At 38.5% G+C, this 19,910-nt stretch overlaps 2 protein-coding genes across 2 annotated transcripts in view; one reads left to right on the plus strand and one right to left on the minus strand.

Annotated features, from left to right (window-relative positions):
- slc7a14a (solute carrier family 7 member 14a) overlaps positions 1-9,704 on the plus strand; it is a 29,315-nt gene extending 19,611 nt beyond the window's left edge. Inside the window, exons 2-8 of the mRNA XM_065276349.2 lie at positions 426-940; positions 1,942-2,178; positions 4,508-4,725; positions 4,867-5,013; positions 6,506-6,714; positions 7,748-8,625; positions 8,721-9,704. Of these exons, the coding sequence (XP_065132421.1) occupies positions 634-940; positions 1,942-2,178; positions 4,508-4,725; positions 4,867-5,013; positions 6,506-6,714; positions 7,748-8,625; positions 8,721-9,097 (2,373 nt within the window). The 5' untranslated portion in view covers positions 426-633 and the 3' untranslated portion in view covers positions 9,098-9,704. The remainder of the gene's footprint in view (positions 1-425; positions 941-1,941; positions 2,179-4,507; positions 4,726-4,866; positions 5,014-6,505; positions 6,715-7,747; positions 8,626-8,720) is intronic.
- A 4,266-nt stretch (positions 9,705-13,970) lies between these two features.
- Positions 13,971-17,298, minus strand: cldn11a (claudin 11a). Its single transcript, XM_065276350.2, has 3 exons — positions 16,864-17,298; positions 16,256-16,420; positions 13,971-15,691 (listed from the first exon to the last, which is right to left on the minus strand). The coding sequence occupies exons 1-3, from the start codon at positions 17,087-17,089 to the stop codon at positions 15,435-15,437; spliced, it is 648 nt and encodes a 215-aa protein (XP_065132422.1). The 5' UTR covers positions 17,090-17,298; the 3' UTR covers positions 13,971-15,434.
- Positions 17,299-19,910: the final 2,612 nt, after the last annotated feature.

Below are 19,910 nucleotides of genomic sequence, written 5' to 3' on the forward strand. Positions count from 1 at the left end.
AGTCTGAAGGTTTTGTATTACCTATCAGTATCAATGTTCTTGACAGTATCATTTAGCTAGACAGATGACTGTGTTCTTATCTGCTTTTCTTGACCTACAAGGGCAGTGAAATATTGTGGTAGTAAAAAAACAAATCTGCTAAACTAACTTGCATAAGGTTTTCATAAGCAAAAATGAGTGAATAGGCAATGGGACAAAGGGGTTGTTGCCTCCTGCATTAATATTTAATCAGGCAGATAAATGTGAATAGAGCATTATATTCATTTATGCTACCACAAAAAGGCTTTTACCATGACACAATTATTTATAGTCAACAACAGCCCCTCAAAAAGCCTGTGAGTTACACACACTTGAAAAATGGCAATTTGAAATAAATGCTGAAAAAAAATCATCATGTTGATGATGTCATCTTATTTTGTTCACAGCACTGCTTCATCTTCATCTTCACGATCATGTGGATCTCTCTGACAATGATGCTCAAGTGAAAAATAGTAAGACTGCAACATCTCAGCAGCTTTCTCTGGAATCCATTCGTAATCCCAAGGTCCATATCCCAAAAACGATACTTAATTCTCCACAGACTCTCTAATCCTATTTCTGGAAGCCCTCTAAACCATAACTCCAGGCTCCAGGATGAGCGGACTCTTTGCCAAACTGGACCCACGGCGGATTCAGTGGGGGGCCACCTGGTATGCCTTCCAGTCCCGCATCCTGCGCACAAAGCCGGTGGAGTCGATGCTGGAGAGCACAGGAGGTGGCACCGGAGCTCATGGCACCAAACTTGCCCGCGTGCTCTCCACGGTAGACCTTGTGTCTCTGGGAGTGGGAAGCTGCGTAGGTACGGGCATGTACGTGGTATCTGGACTTGTTGCTAAGGAAATGGCAGGACCTGGGGTCATTGTGTCTTTCATCATTGCTGCCGTGGCCTCCATCCTGTCAGGTGAGTGCACCGTCAACTTCCTCTGACACACAGAAGAGGAAAATGTGCCAAATGCCAATCTGTCATCTAGCATTAAACCTGCCTCTAGTGAAGTGTGACTGCTGGAGATGATTTACTTGGTGTTAAGGTGCTGTGGATAATAAAAAAAAATGTATCTATTGATCCTGAGTCAGTAGATTTGCGTATATATGGGTGTAAAGTGTTATTTCTGACCCATGATGACCTACAGTAAACGTGATTATTAGGTTTACAGGTGGGGCTGTGAACAGCATGCAGCACCATAAATAGAATCGGGAAAATTAAATAGGGAAAAATCATTTACAGGTGTACTATGAATGCCAGCATAAAGACCAAAATGAAAATGGAAAGGAAAAATTTTACATTTTTTCCTATGAGCTAGTAAACTTTGAACCCATGGAAACAGACACAGTGTTCAGATGTTATCATGAGAAACAAATAAAAATAATACATCACACACAAATAACACATGGATCACATTAAATGTTTAAAGTCCATTTGGCAACCATATGGTGGCACAAAACAAAATCACTGTTTCAGATGAAAGTTAAACATATCTAATTATTTAATTGTATCAATTTTATGTTATTTTTAATTAAAATTGTCCCAGATTGTACCCTAAAGTGAAAAGTGCATACCGGTATAAAATATGCATGTAACTTTAGGGTTATGCCCTCCTCCATAGCTCTGATGCCAAATAGTGCTTTGAGGATTAAATGTGCAAACACATAATCCTTATCCATTCCATTGGTGGTGGGGTTTACAGGGATCCAGCCTGAGGAGGATTTCCCCGGTGCTATTCAGCCCTCTGGGATTTTCTGGGTTTGACATTTGAGATTTGATCTGACACTGCAGCCCAAAAAATCAATGTCCTTATTTGGCAAACCTCTTAAAGACTTGCATACTTGTATTGATATGGTAACTTACCTATAAGGTAAGATGTACTTCACTGTGCTGCAGTAATATTTGCTATGTTTCCACAGGGGTGTGTTATGCTGAGTTTGGTGTGCGGGTGCCTAAAACAACAGGTTCGGCCTATACCTATAGCTATGTGACAGTGGGTGAATTTGTGGCTTTTTTCATTGGCTGGAATCTGATTTTGGAGTATCTGATTGGCACAGCAGCAGGAGCCAGTGCACTTAGCAGTATGTTTGACTCGCTGGCCAATCACAGCATCAGTGGTTTCATGATCAACCACATAGGAACGCTCAATGGCCTGGGTGAGTATACAATGAAATTAAGTGTGCGTTCTTATCGTTTTGAACATTTGGTTTTATTAGGATAAGATCATCCCTAAATGTTTTTTTTATTATTATTTACTTGCCCTCATGTCATTCAAACCCTTGATGTCTTTCTTTGGTATTCAGAACCAAAATGTGGATTTTTTAAAGTGTGGTTTGGATAGTGACCAACTGTTCTCAAGCTTTAAAAGGAAGCCATAGTGATTAAATTACTCCACGTGACTTACATTTAGGCATTTAGCAGAGGTCTTTGTCCAAAGCCACTTACAAATTAGGTCCACTACCACTGTAACTTTTGGGTGAGGTATTCTTTCAAAGTCATTTTAGAGAATTTTTTCTTAACATATAATTATAAATGTATTGCTGAAACACGTTACAAAAACTGTGAACATGTCGGACTAAATTGTGGAGTTATACCGTCAAACAGTTTTTCCACATTTCTGGATTATTTGCAGAGCTTAATTGGTGGCTCGATGACACACGGGAGCCACCAAGCATTACCCCGTCTCTAACACAATCGCAAACATCTATTAAGGTTGTAGCGGTATTTGAAATTAGAGAGAGACAGCAGTTTTTCCACAAGTGGGTGTGCTTTCAGCGTTGACATACTGTAATTTAAAAAAAAAAAAGTTCAAACTAATTTGTTTTGCAAGTCAATTCAACATACTATTTTAAGTTTTGACCTGTGATAAGTTAACATAACTTATAAAAACAAGTTTAAATTGTTTCATTTCATTTTTTTAGGTTAAATTAACATAAAATATGTTGATTTGACAAAAATGCTGCATTTTTTTTACAGAGAATGCTGTCTATTTTTCCGAGATTTTGAAATATTTTATTTACTGGTAATTTGTATCATTTAAATTTGGCTAGGTGGACCATATTTTTCTGTAGTGTAACAAACTCAAAATACATATTTAATATCACTAAAGGCTTTTAAGTAAACAGCTACCGATAGTGATAAGTGATGATAAGGGCTCAGATCAAAAAATACAACCTGAACAGAGACTTGTGGGGGAAGGGGTTTATCAAATGGGGTTTAAAAGAACATTAAGGGGCATTTTTTTATGGACAGGGCTTATCCTATAGTCCCAGACTAAAATGCATGTTTGAGTTGCTGTTATTTAAAAACATCTTGCACTGACATATCTTAACATATATTAATGCCATCGTTTTGTCTCAAGATGCACACCAGTAATGTTTTTTCTAAGGTATGTTGGTAAAAACTACTTCAATGTCCTAATAGAACCAAGGCCTAGTCCTGGATTAATCTAAACCCTGTCTGGGAAACTTAAACCCTAAGGGTGAAAAGATGATTATTTTATGCCTTAATTTATCACCACAGTGGGTTTTTAAGAATAAATTATGGAAAAAATGACCTCTTTCTTCTGCAGTCAAGTGAAAAGTTGTTCCAGTTACATTTTGCAAGTGAAAATATGCACTTTTAGGTATTTTTATTAAAATTAGGACAGCAATATTTTAGTGGAGTGAGTAAACTTTACATCTATTTTTGCTTTGATAAAGGAATTTATTAAATGTAAGTTCAGGAGGAATACAACCTAATCTTCTAATTATTACCAGGATATTAAAGGAGCCTCTTGTTCCCGACATTAGTTCTTTCGGCATCCCTCACCGCCCATATATAATTATTTGTAGTAGTCTGGGGAGGTGGGCAAATCCTTGAGCCCCCCTTTTGCTGAACAGCAATCCACATTGTTACACGATTACTGTATATGAGCAGATGAACCTGTGATAATGTTCCTGTGATCAAATGCTTCTTCCAACTTGCTAATGCTTCTTTAATTCTTTAATAGAATATATAAAGAGAAGGAACAGTAGGTTTTAACTGAGGCAAGAGACCGTGCAGAAGTTATCGTACATGAGTTAATTTATCGGCCAATAAAACAACATAGCTTAATGCTACAGTAAAGGTCTCACAAAAGATACATAGAGCAACTAGGCTCTTAAATGACAGAAGAATAAAACAAGGGTGTTGGGCACTCAGGAAAATATTTCACAGCATGTTAACAGGAAGAGTTTTCTTTTATGATACTGTATCTGCCCCAGACAAAACATAACACAAATCAAGCCAAAATACATAGTCTAACACAGCCAGTAAAATCTCTTCTACTAGCCAAGTGCAATAAAATCCGTGCATCCATGTCTGTAAATAGTAGCCACAACGTGGTTCATAATCACTTCCGTTTAGTACTCTCGTGTCTATTCTTTGAAGTACATGGTTTATTCATGACAGCATAAGGGGGTCAGATATTTAACAACGCTGATGACTGTTGTTATATAATCTCAGGTAAAGGCGAGCAGTCGTATCCTGACATCCTGGCACTCGTCATAGCCATCCTGGTCACAGTGATAGTCGCTCTGGGTGTAAAGAATTCAGTGGGCTTCAACAATGTGCTGAACGTCATCAATCTGATGGTGTGGGTCTTCATAATGATTGCAGGACTGTTCTTCGTCAGTGGGAGCAATTGGGACGAGGGGAGATTTCTACCTTATGGCTGGTCGGGGGTAAAGAGCCCTTTGTTGATTTTTGCTTTGTACCTAATTTAATTTCGTAGTGAACAGGAAATCTTTTATATAAGCCAACATTTCTTACACTCAATACAAACAATGTTTAGGAAATTACATTGTCTACTGTGTGCTCAACAGGTCATGCAGGGTGCAGCCACTTGCTTCTATGCCTTTATAGGATTTGACATCATAGCCACCACTGGAGAGGAAGCAAAGAGTCCCAATACCTCCATCCCTTATGCTATCACTGCCTCTCTGGTCACCTGCCTAACTGCCTATGTCTCTGTAAGTATAGATGTGACGTGAAGCATCATATGCCGTTTTTCTAGTTGCTCTTTGAATTTTTTTATTCATCTTTAAAGGTGAACTGCAATTGTTTTTAAAAGGTTCTCTGATGTGCACTTATAACATTACTGTCGGAAAAAGAATAGTCAGCACTGCAGCTTCTTTTACTTTTCTGCCCCCAACTGTGCGATCAATTTAGCAGTGTCTTATTGACACAATTTGAAACTTAAATTTGAAAAAATTATAGCCTTGGACTATTGGCAGTAATGTCCAAATCCCATGGAAACGCAGTTTTTTCATAGCCGGTTATCGTTTTGCATTTGAAAACAGGTTTCTATAATAAGCAGATTTTTGATAGTTAACAACTTATTCTGTGCATGTAAACGCACTCACTAATTATTCCCTTCTGCTATTTGACTTTATCACCTTGCAATGCTGTCTTTCTGTATGAGGTTGCTATAGTAACAAACTGAGGGTTAACTTACCAACAGGCATTGTTCCTGCATCTTAATCTAGATTATATATTATAAACTAGTACATTAAATTTTTTCATTTTTCCACATTTGAACCTCTCCCCAAACCCACACTCTTTCTCTGACTTTTTTTTGTCTGCATTGGGTTTAGCTGGAAATTGTCTTTACCAAAATGGCTCTTCATTTTCACATCTATGAGACTGTCGGATGAGAAGCAGACGTGCTAATGAAGTGTCCTCCTCTCATCTCATGCTGTTTTAGTTTAGCATAGACTAATTTTAGTTCAGGAACTCGAGTTCTCAGTCTGTATGTTTGTGTAGAGTACAGTACGTGTATGTGCATATAAATGCTCACGTTATTGTATGTTGGTTGCAAATTAACATATGGCTACTGACAATCAATTATTATTTCATTTACAACACAGTTAATTATATTACTTACAAATATTTTACCCTAAAACAAACGATACCTTAAACGGACAGTAAGTAGGGTTTTAAGTGTTTTATTAATCAAAATCAATGTCTTTATTCATAAATATGTCCTTGTTGGTGTCAAATGACCTTTGCCAGTTATCTGGCTTTTCTTTGTAAGATAAGAATTCCTTTTCTTTACTTACATTGAACGGGTAAGTCCAAGGAGGCTTCCATGTCGTTCCGCCGTATTGAAACTATAATAGCACAAAATAGGGACAAAAAGCACTTGCCTACCAACGCGTTTCCACAACGTGTTTTCATTCAGAACAAGTGAACCAGCTGAAAAGGACAAGGAGATCAGTGAGTACATAACGGCTACCGTAGTTGCAACACGCATTTTGAAAAGCGAGGCGCTAGAGAGCACTATTCGTTTGAATGCAAAATACAATTTCACCACTAGATGGGGGTAAATCCTACTTATTGTCCCTTTAAAGAAAATACACATAGCAGCAAAAAAATATATAGTTGAACAATCAGGGAGGGGTAAATAAAACACACACTCCTCTCTTTTCTGTTATCACTTTTTCTTTCATCTCTTTTTTTTAGGTGAGTGTGATCCTTACATTAATGGTTCCCTACACTGAAATTGATGAAGATGCTCCACTGATGGAAATGTTTTCTCTACATGGTTTCCAAACGGCAAAATATATAGTGGCCATTGGCTCAATTGCCGGACTTACAGTTAGTTTGTTAGGATCTCTGTTCCCAATGCCGAGAGTCATCTACGCCATGGCAGGAGACGGTTTACTCTTCAGGTAGGGACAAAGAAATAACCAACAAAGAAGACATTTTTGATTTGAAAATGTCTTTGTTTTGATGTGAAAATACTACAGTCATGGTACGATCTTTCAAATGTTTCTTAAAAGGTCTTTGTAAGGCTGTATGATTCCATAAAAACATTAACATCTAAAGAAGTGGTCTCCAAACAGGAGTTTCCCGCCAAAGTGCAGTCTATTAAAAGCCTCAATTTTATTATTTATTTATTTCATATTTTTATATTACCTTGGCTTCTTTTATGTATGTTAACATTTTAAGCAATGATAAAACATAAGAAAAATCTAATCAAATCAACAGGTAGAAGAAAAATGTAGACTATATCAAAAAGAGATTGTTTTATCCATTGTGGTAACCCTTGGTCACAAAACAGGTTGGAGACCCCAGATCTAAAGGATTTCTGTTTCACAAATAGGCTGTTTATACCTGGTATTAAGATGCGTTTTGGTCAATCAGATCAAAAGTGGACAAGAGAGACACATTCACGTTTACACCTGGTATTTTAATCCATCTCTTTGTCCACTTTCGACCAATTCTGTCCTGATTACTGAGAGGGTGGTCAGTGGGCAAGTGCTTTCGCTTATACCCGAGACGGAGAAATGACCGGTTTAAGGTCAGAGTCCGCTGCTTTTGTTGTTGTACATGTAAAATGTACCAGCTCCAACCCAGCTCCAACACACCTGTTTGTAATTATCAAGCATTTTTTTCAGCTGTGTTTGATTGGTGATGGAGCCAAAATTTGCAGGATTTTAGCTTACCAGAAGAAGGGTTCGGAGACCCCTGCAATAGATCAATAGGCGGAGAGTATTTAGCATTTAAATACATGTCACCTTTAAACTAAATTTTCAGGATAACCAAGCTTCTATCATTTTGCCGTCGCAACCAAAATGCACACCAGAGTCTTGACATTTTAATCGAATCTGTTGTAATTGTCAGTCAAAGACATTCAATTTTGATGTATAGTAGATAGCTATTATGTACACAATCTGACAATAGCTGTGCTGTATGTTGCAGGTTCTTGGCTCATGTGAGCACATACACAGAGACACCTGCAGTGGCCTGTGTGGTATCTGGGTTCCTCTCAGCTCTGTTGGCTCTGCTTGTCAGCCTGAGGGACCTAATTGAGATGATGTCCATCGGCACCCTGCTCGCCTACACATTAGTGTCGGTGTGTGTGCTACTGCTGCGCTACCAGCCCGAAGGAGACATCCACGGTTTCGTCAACTTCCTTTCAGAGCAGAACGCGAAGCGCAAAGAAGGGGTATTGGCTGAGTGTGAGAAGGACGCCTGCTCGCCGGTAAGCGAGGGCGATGACTACGGAGGACCTGCCACAAACACCTGTGGAGCAAAGAACCTCCCGTCGCTGGGAGACAACGAGATGCTAATCGGTAAGCCCGACAAGTCCACCTACACCTCCAGTCACCCGAACTACGGCACCGTGGACATGTCCTCAGGCATCGAAACGGACGAAACGGACAGTGCTTACTTGCTCAAACTAAAGAAGCTGCTGGGGCCACGCTATTACACCATGCGCATCCGGCTCGGCCTGCCGGGAAAGATGGACCGTCCCACTGTTGCCACGGGCCGCACCGTCACACGCTGCGTCATCCTGCTTTTTATCCTAATCTTTTGCTTCTGCTCCCTCATCATCTTCGGGTCGGGTCAGATCGCAGAGGGTCAGTGGTGGGCTGTGCTTTTGCTGGTGATACTGCTGCTGGTCATCACGCTCTTGGTCTTCATTATCATTCAGCAGCCTGAGAACCCCAAGCGTCTCCCCTACATGGCTCCCTGCGTTCCCTTCGTCCCAGTCTCTGCCATGCTGGTGAATATTTACCTCATGCTCAAGCTTTCCAGCATCACGTGGATCCGTTTTGGTGTGTGGTGCCTTGTGGGTAAGTTTAAGTGGGACTAATGCGCTACTGTTTCTTTAATGATAAAAATCTCTGACAAACAGTTGTGCAGTATCCTATGTGTGTTTGTGTCACAGGCATTCTAATTTACTTTGGGTACGGCATGTGGAACAGCACCCTGGAGATCACGGCACGTGAGGAGGAAGCCCACGCCAGCACGTACCAGCGCTATGACATGGGTGTGGATGACAATTTAGCAGCGGATGATGATCTGTATCCTTCAGGAGATGGGGGTCAGTTCCAAAGCTGGAAATCCCATGAGGGAAAAGGTGGGCACCAGAAACAGCAACGCCAGGAGCAGCACGACTCTCAGCATGAAGTCCTGGACAGAGTGGACAACAATAGGACCTCCTCTTACTCTTCAAACAGCAGGGCCAAAAGCAAAGCTGGCAAAGCCAGTCCAGGCTTTGAGGCGCTGGTGGTCGATGATGATTTGGACGATCCTTTGGAATGAGAAAGCAGTTTGAATGTACTCATCTGCCAACAGCTGCAGAACCCTTGGGCTAGGTTGTTATCTCTCTGCAGTGAATATTTATATCATTCCCATTTCTTCATTCGCAGATGTTTTCTTCATTCGCAGATGTTTGGTTTTTACTACAGATAGGATAGCCAGAATGATCAGGGTGGTGTCCTATATCTTTAAAACACATTTTGATTGTGTTCAATCCTTTTAAAATTACACAGCACCTTTAATGATTTATTAGTTTGGTCTTGAGTTTTTAGATTCACCAAGCACTTGAATATTACCTTTTTATTGTCTCACTAAATAGCACCACCAAAATGATAGACTAGGAAAAAATGTATTGTCATCTAGTGAATAGTTTATGGCTTTATCACAGTCCCACAGCTTCCCCTAAAACAACTGACAGCAGGGTCACTTCCTGTATTTCATTTGCCCAGTGACGGCCGGTGACTTCTTTTTTCGAGGGCGCACAATGCGAAGTTCGTCACAACATGTTTGTAACCCGTCATGTGTGTGGTTCATAGTTCAAAATATGTTTTCGGCGTGTCGAGTGATCCTATGTGCATCACGTGTCTTGTCAAAATAAGTGCCTGCTGCAGATGCGTCTAAAGGGTTTATAATAAAAGAGACGCTCGCGTTTGCCAGATCCTCACATAATCTCATGCCTAATGGGAGTGTCTTGCGTGTATTTTGTGAACGTGAGCGTCTCTTTTATCATAAACGGTTTTGACGCGTGTGCAGCAGGCACTTATTTTGACAAAACACGTGATGCACATGGTTCACATGACGCAACAAACACATATTTTGAAAACACCAGCAACACACATGGCACTCCGAACACATTATTTTAAATTTGCACCCCTCGGAAGAGCAGTCACAAGCCGCCACTGCATTAACCTCACTTATGTGGGGTCAATTTAAAACCAGCTAAAAACATTGCTATTCAAAGACCTTGCTGCAGATGTTCACTTTAAAACTAACCAAATTTGCACAAACTTTTCTTATTTTAATAACTATTGCTTCAGATATCATAGATTTCCTATTATACATGAAATACAAACGGTAAGGACAAGCGTTAAATATAGTCCCAAAGTGAGAGAATCAAAGAGCCATTTCTCTTCCACGCTAACATCTAGCCCAAGTAAGGTTTGGATCGTAGGTTGTCCCAAATAGTAATTGGACTTTGCTTGCAATAGTGCCTTCATCTGTTAACGTGTGCTTTAAATTTGTCCATGCTTGTTTGTTTTATGTCCATGGTTGCATTTTCATTCGATTTTGTTTCACCGCTCCATACATCTTCTGCCAGTAGCTCCACTCCGTCCTTGCAAGCAGGCAGCTCTGTGTAAATACTGACAGTGTGACCACAGTACAATTTGTGTCTCTCGGCTGGTCAGGGTGTTTCCATTGAAAAAATGACAAGATGTAGGCAAACAGAAGCTACATGAAATTTGCATGTAGTGGGGAGCGTGTCGTGATTTTTTGTCTGGGTGTGCCGTTCTGCTGTTCTCTTCCCCTTGATTTACGTGGCGTCTGACTGATTCGTCCAATCTTAGTCTATCTGTGCCGCAGCTCTGCCAGCCGAAAAGGCAAAAATGAAAAAAAGAAAAGACAACCAACTCAGGTCTCAAATTCATACTTTACACATATTTACAGAAAAGGCACAATAGTTTTTGTTTGCTTTTAGTTTCTCTCATGTTTAATTTAAATTTTAAAAAATAGATGAGCGAGTTGCCGTACAAAGCTGTCTCTCTTGAGTACTTCTCTGCATACATTCACCATAAAGCATATACAGCTTTGTTTGGGGCCTGGGTTGGTTTGTTACTTGCATCTGGTCTATGATGTGATTATTTTTGTCGCTGTGGCATTTTGCTGAATGTGTAGCATGTTCAGACATACAGGGCCCAGAGTTCAACTGTGTTCCTGAGTATTTGCATGTGTGGTGACCATCGAAAAGAGTTCTGAGAGATGAGAATAGCAGTCTGCCCTTATGCCCCATCCCGAATTCCCGAGTGGCCTCTGTTTGCAAAGCAAGCCAAAGTCTTCAACCTTTGTTTACTGACAAAAGACACCATTTTACTTTTGTAGAGCAGAACACCATATTAAAGTGTGGAGGCGTAGGACAAAGAAATTGAAGAGAAGTATTTTTTTACAGGCATTTCATAACTTCGGGTTCTCTGTGGGGTTGCTTATCCACCGCTGGTGGTGCTTTGTGGGTTCACTTATGGTTCAGCAGAACTTCTAAAGAAAAGTTGTGAAAGCATATATTTTTAATGACCTCTTTCTAAAATGTTAAAAACGTAACTGGAGATTTTTGGATTTTGATTTGGTAGTTTTAATGTTTATGTTGGAATGTTAAAACATACCTATAGAATAGAGTCATCGAGGGCACAGTTAACCGGGATTAAACCCAAACAAAACACTATTTTGCTATTATGAACCTGTTTGAAAAAATCAAAACTACTGCTTTCAAGTCAGCTACTATTTGTTATTTGTCTCTGAGAAATGGTACAGTGTTTGTACTTTATATAAGCTATCTTTCCTGCTATCATAGTTTGTTTGGTATTTGTTCAGGAAATGTGGAGATCGGCTTCCCCTGCCAATCTGATTTTGTTTCTGCTGTATATTTTGGTATGAAGTGGATGTATTCTGGTTTCTATGATTTTTTTTAAAGAACCTATTTATTGTTTCTTCTTCTTGTGGTTTGCTCTCCCGTTGCACTGTGTAATGAAATGTTAATATTGCTTCCATGCAACAATGAAAGTCATTTATTGCAGATCAGATAAGACTCTTGATTTTCCTTTCTCTTAAAGGCAGTATCACAAAATCAGGGGTAACAAATATCCTCAAACGAGTGGCTTGTGTTAGCGGTGCAGTCTAGCTCAGTTTCCTGTGGGGTGGAGCGCTGAGCCTAGAATAACAGGCAGTACCTGAGCACAATGGAAACATGGTCATACTGGGAGCACCGCCATGGGCTATGCAGAGGAACGAGATGTTGTTCCATTATCATTGCTACAGTGGTGGTCGATGTCGATGTGGTACAGTATTTTGAGATATTAAATCATGATATCTCAAGCTTGTTATGTTCAATTCATACAGACTTGTCTGTCTGTATGGCACAGACATCGACTTAACCAGCACGCTCCTTTTGTGGGAGGGTCTTCATAAGTGTTTTTCCTATGATTCCTCATAGGACGTCATTTGTGTTCATTTTCTATCTGTCATCAACCTTATCAAATTTAAATGTGATTTGCTTATATTGTACGCAATAACCTGGTGCTATGCAGACATCCTGGATGTAAGGAAGACAATGCACTGGCACTGTGTGGTACTGTAGATACTTTTTCCTGATATGCTTATATATAGAAATACCTTTATTTAGATATATTATACATGTAAATATTAGGTACTTTTATGCTTATGCAAACATATTTATAGAACAAACAAAACCAAATTCTTCATTATCATCAGCTGCTTCGAGTTACTTAATACCTGCATATCTTAATCACTTGAATTTACAGAGCCTGGGACAAACTTCTTATGGACAAACTCTCTACACTGGGCACCATGGGCCTCATTTATAAAATGCTGCATAGAAACCATACTTCATTTGATCTTATGATCATTTATCAAAAATGCATAAGTGTGATTCATAAACCGAACTTACGCACAGAAAATGCACATACCTCTTTCTTAGATATGACATTTATAAATCGCAAATGATCTTGAACTTGTGCGCAGCTGAGCAGTTTAAGACCTTCGCCTTTAAACGATGCCTAATTAATGTCATAGACATATAAAAGAGCGCTTGTCAATGTTTAAACCCAATTTCAAGCAGCAAGAATGGTTTATATTGCCAAAAACCTGCAGCAATCAGACAAGCAATAGTGCGTAGGTTGGCTCAGACCCTGGCGTGGCGCTAAAAGCACTTTTCCACGTCAAAGATAGTTTTTATAAATATGAACTTTGCCGTGAATTTTTGCACGCTTTATAAATGAGGCCCATGAGTATAGCCTGTACTATAGATGACCTTAAAGGCGGGGTGCATGATCTCTGAAAGCCAATGTTGACATTTAAAATCAACTAAACAAACTAGCCTCTACCTTAATAGAATCTGGACCTTCTTTTGATAGACCCGCCCCACACATACGCAACCCAGACAACGATGTTGGTTAATAGACACACCCCTTATTGTTGATTGGCTACAAGTGTGTTTTGGTAGTTGGCCTGACTCCCTTTTCCAATGTTTTTTTTTTTAATCATGCACCCCGCATTTAATGGGTCACCCTTTCACAAACATTCCTATTTTTTCTCCCCAAAAATAGACCTTCTCTATATTTAAGTCAATGACAAAAGTGTTATCCCAGTTCTGAAATTTTCTTTTGGTAAACGTTCAAAAAATTGTCAACATCAGTTTTCTTAGTTTTCAAGGAAAACGAGTGAGTCATGGTTCCCATATTTCCCAATTTGTGATTATTTTCTTGAAATTCTTTATCAAATGGCAACTTTAAACTGTAGAAGTTGCACTTTAAACTGCTGAAGTTGCCATTTGTTGGTCAAAATATTGATATACCCTATGCAAGTCCTCTGAAGAAATGCAAAACCTTCTCTCTCCAAGCTATGAACATTGGGAGGGCTGGATTGACATCAGAGAGCATCTGCTTTTGCCCTTCTTTCCTGCTGGTTCAGGTTATTTTCTGCTTTGACATTTGCATTATTTACAGCCATATTTGGAGATGAAATATACTGTATATAACAAAAAATGTCAGTCTAATATATTCCACCCTTAACTACCTCTAACCAAAGACTGAAGGCCGAAGGTATTTGTTGTCCCAAAAAATTCTGCCATCATTTACTCACCTTCATTTCAAACCATGTCTTTATTTAGAAAACAAAATGAGAATATCTGCACCGATTCTTTATGCAATTACATTAATTGGGCACTGTCGCTTTAAAAGCCATGAAAGTGGTCCATATGACTCATAAACTATATTCCAAGCCTCATAAAGCAATAACATTGGGTGAAAAACAGACAGGATGGCAGAATTTTCTTTTCTTTTTTGGTGACCTGTTGCTTTAAGACTCACAAATGAGAAGCAATAAGCTGCACCGTTGGCAAAATAATGTCATACTGACATTTGCACTCTTGTTTATTCCAACTCTACAAAACCACAAGGACAAAAATGTCTGTGTGTTGCTTAAATCTTCAATATTCTGCATTTTTTGACTGTCACACCTTGTATAACAGGAAACATTCACTGATTCTATTTAAAGAACAGAAGATTAACACAAACATCACATAAATCTTTCCTAATGGCAAATTACAACTCTTAACCTTTAATCAGCGTGTCTACCATTAGACATTATGCTGCTCATCAGTTGCAACACAACCAACTTTTCATTGAAGAGAAATCGATACACATACCAGTACACGTAACCTATGACTCGGGTACCTGAATCAATCATACAGTATGCACCCTTGAGTGCCGTTACCGAGAATGAACAAGAAGTTTAATGATGATGCAGTGCACTCGCCTGAGCACCTGGCAGCTGCCGAGCCGAAAAAATGCAGTGTGCTGAACAATATGCAGTCCCTTAGAGAGTAATTCTGCATTCAGAAAACAGAATTTACTGTTCAGGTTTTTCCACAGGGGTTTATTTTAAAAAATGAGACATTGTCTATAATAAAAAAAATCTAGAACTAGTTAAAGAGAAGGCAATTTCTCAAGGACAACATTGTTTATTACAACAATAAAAACTGCATACAAGTATTACAATAAATAAAAGAGTCAGTTACTGCTTTGGTCCAATTTTGATCTAATTACATTTGAGCAGCTATTATTCATTTCCCGTCTTAACTTCATTTGCTTGACATAAACAATGTTCTGAAGTTAATTAAGTTTTTACAAAGCCGTACAAAAAATACCGAAACATATAAAAACATTCACAATAAAACAATTGGCAAATACTGTTAGTATTCATATAAAAATGCATATTGCAACTTCTACTACAAAAATAAGACTTATAGAAGGCACACTGTACTGTGCAGAATCAGTAAAATCCATATGAAAAATAAATCCTTCGTTACTGGTCCTCTGATTACAGCAGGTCTTTCACCAGTGACTGTCCCTTAATACTGTATGTAACCTTGCTGCCAAGTCAAAGGGCGGAAAGGGTTTACAGTTCATCTGTAAAATAACAATCCACAGCTTCACCACTGTAGATACAAACACGCTTGAAATGACAAAGTGTTGAGAGAAAGATAAAACAGAGAGAGAGAGAGAGAGCAAAAATCTGATGGGCTGAACTTGCTCTGGAGTAATCCCAAAGCTCACACGTGTGCGCTTTTGGCATGGTTAGTGGAGGCCGTGCTTGGATGGGTGGGGCTCTGTTTGGAGTAGTAGAATCGATTGTTGTCAGTGTATGAAGCGGAGCTGTCTGCTGAACAACAGGTGATCATACACCCTCCCAACAGACACAGTCCAGTACCCACCCACCCAGAATACAGGGAGAAGCCAAAGGACATCAAGCCCCTCTCGTGATGGGCGCCAATGGGAAACCACACGGTGGATACGACGCCACAAAAAGCTGAGGAAATAATGACAGAGAATTAACATTAAATTTGGTATTTTACTTGTTAATGATAAAAAGGTAAAGTATTTTAAAAGATGTACTGACAATATTGTAATATTACCACCCACCTATCGCTTATTTTAGTTACTCAGCTAAAGGAGATACTGTATGTGTATCAGATATGAACAAATTCAAAAGTAATTCAAGTTTTTTGTAAAATCTAAATTCTCCAAGAGAAAGACAGAAAATAATTTTCATTTCTAATAATTACAGAAATTAAGCATTTTCCATCTGGTAATAATACTTTTTATAAAATGTGCAAATTGTAGCCTATACATTACAATTAAACGAGATTCATATCCTGTGGGCTACAAGTCTCCTACATTTACATTTTTACTTTTATGCAGTTGGCAAACGCTTTTATCCAAATCGCCTTACAGTGCATTTAAGATGCATATATCTTCCCTGAGATTGAACCCATGACATTTACAATATGCAAAGGGAATACTAACTGTCTGAGTGAAACACTAGAATGACTTTAAATATAATAAAACCTCATTTAAGAAATCTCATGCCCACCAGTTAACAGTATGAGGATCCCTCCGAGCACAGATCGCTTGTTTTTGGCGCTTTCAGGTTCATTGCCGAGGTTAATACAGGACATGGACATGAGCACGAGCGCGAGAGCAGGCAGTCCAACAATCGATGCGGTGACCATTAGAGCACGAGACGTCTGGATGTAAGCTGAAAAAAACGAAATTAGTCTTTAGTCATTTTAATAATAACACGATATTTTATTAAAGAAATAAAAATTTAAGTTTTCAATCAAACAGCCAACATTTTAAGCATCTATGGCATAAAATATTTATTTCATATTTTTGTCTCACTTGTTATTGAATATCTGTGTCTATACACCAAGAAAGGACATTTAATATATTAGAATTTTTAAAAAGTAAAAAGAAGGACAATACATTGACAATTAAAGCTTTAAAGAATTAACCAGTTTTATTGTAGTAAAATTGACTTTGTATTAGTAAAACCATGGTAAATAGGTTGTCACTTAAACACATTTCCGTAAGGGTAAATTAATTCATAGTTCCTTCACACCTGGAAAATTGTTCACTTTTGTTTGTGTTGCTTTTATTAATAGCACCTTTATTACAATTATTTATTTACTTTAGACGTACCTGGTAAATCGAGAATCTGAGTGAGTGTGATGCAGTGATAAAGAGCTGTTGAGATCACACAGTCTGCCCACAGACCCTTGGCTTCCAGTTCATCCATCTTCTTACAGGTGTTCATGTTGTATTTACAGGTGACGACCCAGTCATTGGTGGCAGTGGCGATGATAAGTCCGATCCAACCAACAAAACTCATCACAAATCCCGTGAACTGTATGCAAGTATTTGCCATGATGTACAATTCTTATACGATAAAAAAATCTTTTCAAAAACAAAGGTCCTTTTTGCTTTAAAACAGAAATGAATGCAGTCAAATAATCTGAAGCCGGGCGAGTTAATTTGTGTAATTTATCTGTTGTAGTTTCCAAGTATTTTAATCCACTGCGCACAAATCATGTTGAGGCAAAGGTCCCAAAAGTAAGCAGCACTCGATGTTCATACAGCATTTGTGAACCGTTACGGCGGTTTTATAGAGGAACGATGAAAAAACTTTCAGCCAATCACATGCGCAGACACACTCCTCAAGGTTACTCCACAAGTCTCATTTCTAACTCTCGTGTTTCTCTTATCACGCTCATATAATATACTAATAAATGATGCATACATAAATTAAAAATTAAGAAGTCATTTGAGCCGTATTAAAACAGAACAATGGCAGAATTATTGTTGAGTTGAGAAACGATGCAGCACGCGTCAGCATGGATAGATTTGTGATTCATGGCTGCCCCCTGCTGGTTTATTTTCACAAACGGTTTACAAATGTTTCACAAAAAGTTTTAATATATTTTGGAGGATGAAGTTGGAGTAGTTACAGATGATGACCTTTGCTGATTACAAAAGATGAGGGCAAGTATTGAACCATTATGCATCAATTGCTTGACCAACAGAGAGATTATCTAAGAACATGAGAGACGTTCTTCAGATAATAAAGATGCTCAGTCTTGGTGAGTCTGAGCTTGGGTTAATGAGTAGTCGAGAAGTGCAAATCTAGATGTCTAACATGAAGGTCAGCTTAGAGATCTGACGTATGTTGAGAATGTTGAAAGCTGCAGACAGATTCAGAAGAACAGAGCCATTTATCCACTAGGGGGACTCCTTTGACTTCCATAGTAACACACAGGTCTATACCTTCAGACAGATATTATCATTCCTATTCATCTCAAAGGTAGTTCAGATAGATATGGGAAAAATAAGTCCAAAAGAAAACAAATCAGGCACTTGTGAAGCATCTATAACGAAATGCATGAGATGTACTGTATATGTTGCATACTAACATTTCAATATATTCAGAAAACAAAAGGCCAAGGGAGAAAGATGCTTTTTACTTTTATAATATAGTGTAGTTACAGCATCTACCAGCAGAGGCTAACAGGACTAATCAGTCAAATCTTGCGCCCTTGACCATGTTTACTGTATGTCGGCCCCTTCCAAATATTTTGAACATGTTTAATCTAATCTTCAATGTTTGCTTAAATTCCGTCAGTTTAGCCTTGTTTATTATTGTGAAAACATTTAATGTAACTTGTATAACAAGGAATTTATATGCATTTTAAGAATCGCAGCTCTTTATAACCAAAAGGTAAATTAAGTGAATAACATCTTGCATTTCCTACACTCATATCTAAGTTTACTAAATCTTCCTTTGATTACCTTATTAAAACCATGCTTGTGAATATAATAAACTGTCAACAGCACCCTTGTTCCTCTACATCTGTCAATCTAGGGGCTAAATAAATCACCACACAAATATCTCAAGCAATTCATCATTTGCTCCAGGAACATGGCAGCATAAAAATTTAGCTAATGATATGGATCCTAATGTTGGTCTGACGGAGCAAAATGATCAAAATGTACTGCAGAGCGCAGCCATGCTGTGTAAGCAACTTGCTGGGTTGACCAAACATCTTTAAATCACCTTAGCAGGAGGCAAGGGAGGCAATCATCAAGGTTTTTACTTCCATCAATGTATTACATCTCTCATGTCAGCAAGGTTGCGAGCAGCTGAGAGACATCATTACTTGTGAATATTTCTAATTCTGTGCAAGAGCTCATTTGTAGAGCAGTAAATGACTCTGGACTTGTAGTTTGGACTTGTTTATGGAGTATGATAAGGATCTTAGTAATATCATAGAGTTTATTATGTAAAAGATGCATTCAATGTATTTAAAAATGTAAAGTGTTTACATCCAAATCCACATAACCAAACATATTTCATAGATTTATTAAGTAATCAGCATCGCTCATAACTTTGATGTGCTGTATTATGCTGTTAATTCATCTTATATTATGGGTGGAGAACATTACTTTTGGCTCTGTGCAAACGAAATGGCATTCAGACCCATGGAGTGCTCCTATAAATAAATGTGTAATTTCATGCACTGGCTCTCATTAGAGCCAAAGATATTCTCTCTTGTGACTGATGGTGCACTAGCATTTGCTTATATTGTGTCTGATTGCCAGCTGAAGGTTATTTGGTTTTCGTACACAAAATGTATCTGGGAATGATTTTGGGAAATTCTAACCTACTTGAGTACTAACAACAGTGAATATTTTTTCACAATTCAACACAATCTCTAGGCAATTTGAGTGTATTTTATTAAGCAGCTAATCCGCCTAAAGTCGAACTACCAAATTGGTATTTTCATAAGATTTTTCCCTGTGATGTTTGGTTTAGTGGTGGGGGTTGTGCCTTTTTGTAGCATTTATTTTGTATGAATTCGTACCACTTAGCCAACTCGTGTAAGGGGAAATCACCCGTTGGAACAATGGAGGAAACCAATCGGCATGGTGAAAGGCCTTTGTGCGTTCAGTTTTTTTTCTGGCGCTTACTGATGACGTTTTGACATTATTTTAGGTAGTTTTATCTGACTCTAAGATAAGATAGAATCTTGCTGTGTATAATATGGTGCTTTTCCATTGCATTTTGGTTTGGTCTGGTCAGCTTACTACTAGATTCTAAAATCTCCTGAGGGTTTTCAGAAAATCTTAATATCTAAGCCTCTGTAGCACTAGAAACATGAAATAAAAGTAACCGGCGGTAGATGTAATGTTTT

The sequence above is a fragment of the Paramisgurnus dabryanus genome, chromosome 6, assembly GCF_030506205.2.
Source record: "Paramisgurnus dabryanus chromosome 6, PD_genome_1.1, whole genome shotgun sequence".
In the NCBI taxonomy this organism is placed as follows: Eukaryota; Metazoa; Chordata; class Actinopteri; order Cypriniformes; family Cobitidae; genus Paramisgurnus; species Paramisgurnus dabryanus.

Bases quoted from the DNA above. Each gene is read 5' to 3' on its own strand.
- cldn11a (XM_065276350.2), bottom strand. From the start codon at position 17,089: ATGGCAAATACTTGCATACAGTTCACGGGATTTGTGATGAGTTTTGTT. The intron at 16,421-16,863 runs GTACGTCTAAAG...CGTTTTTTTCAG, and splicing joins TCAGATTCTCGATTTACCAG to CTTACATCCAGACGTCTCGT. The intron at 15,692-16,255 runs GTGGGCATGAGA...TTATTTCCTCAG, and splicing joins GATCCTCATACTGTTAACTG to CTTTTTGTGGCGTCGTATCC.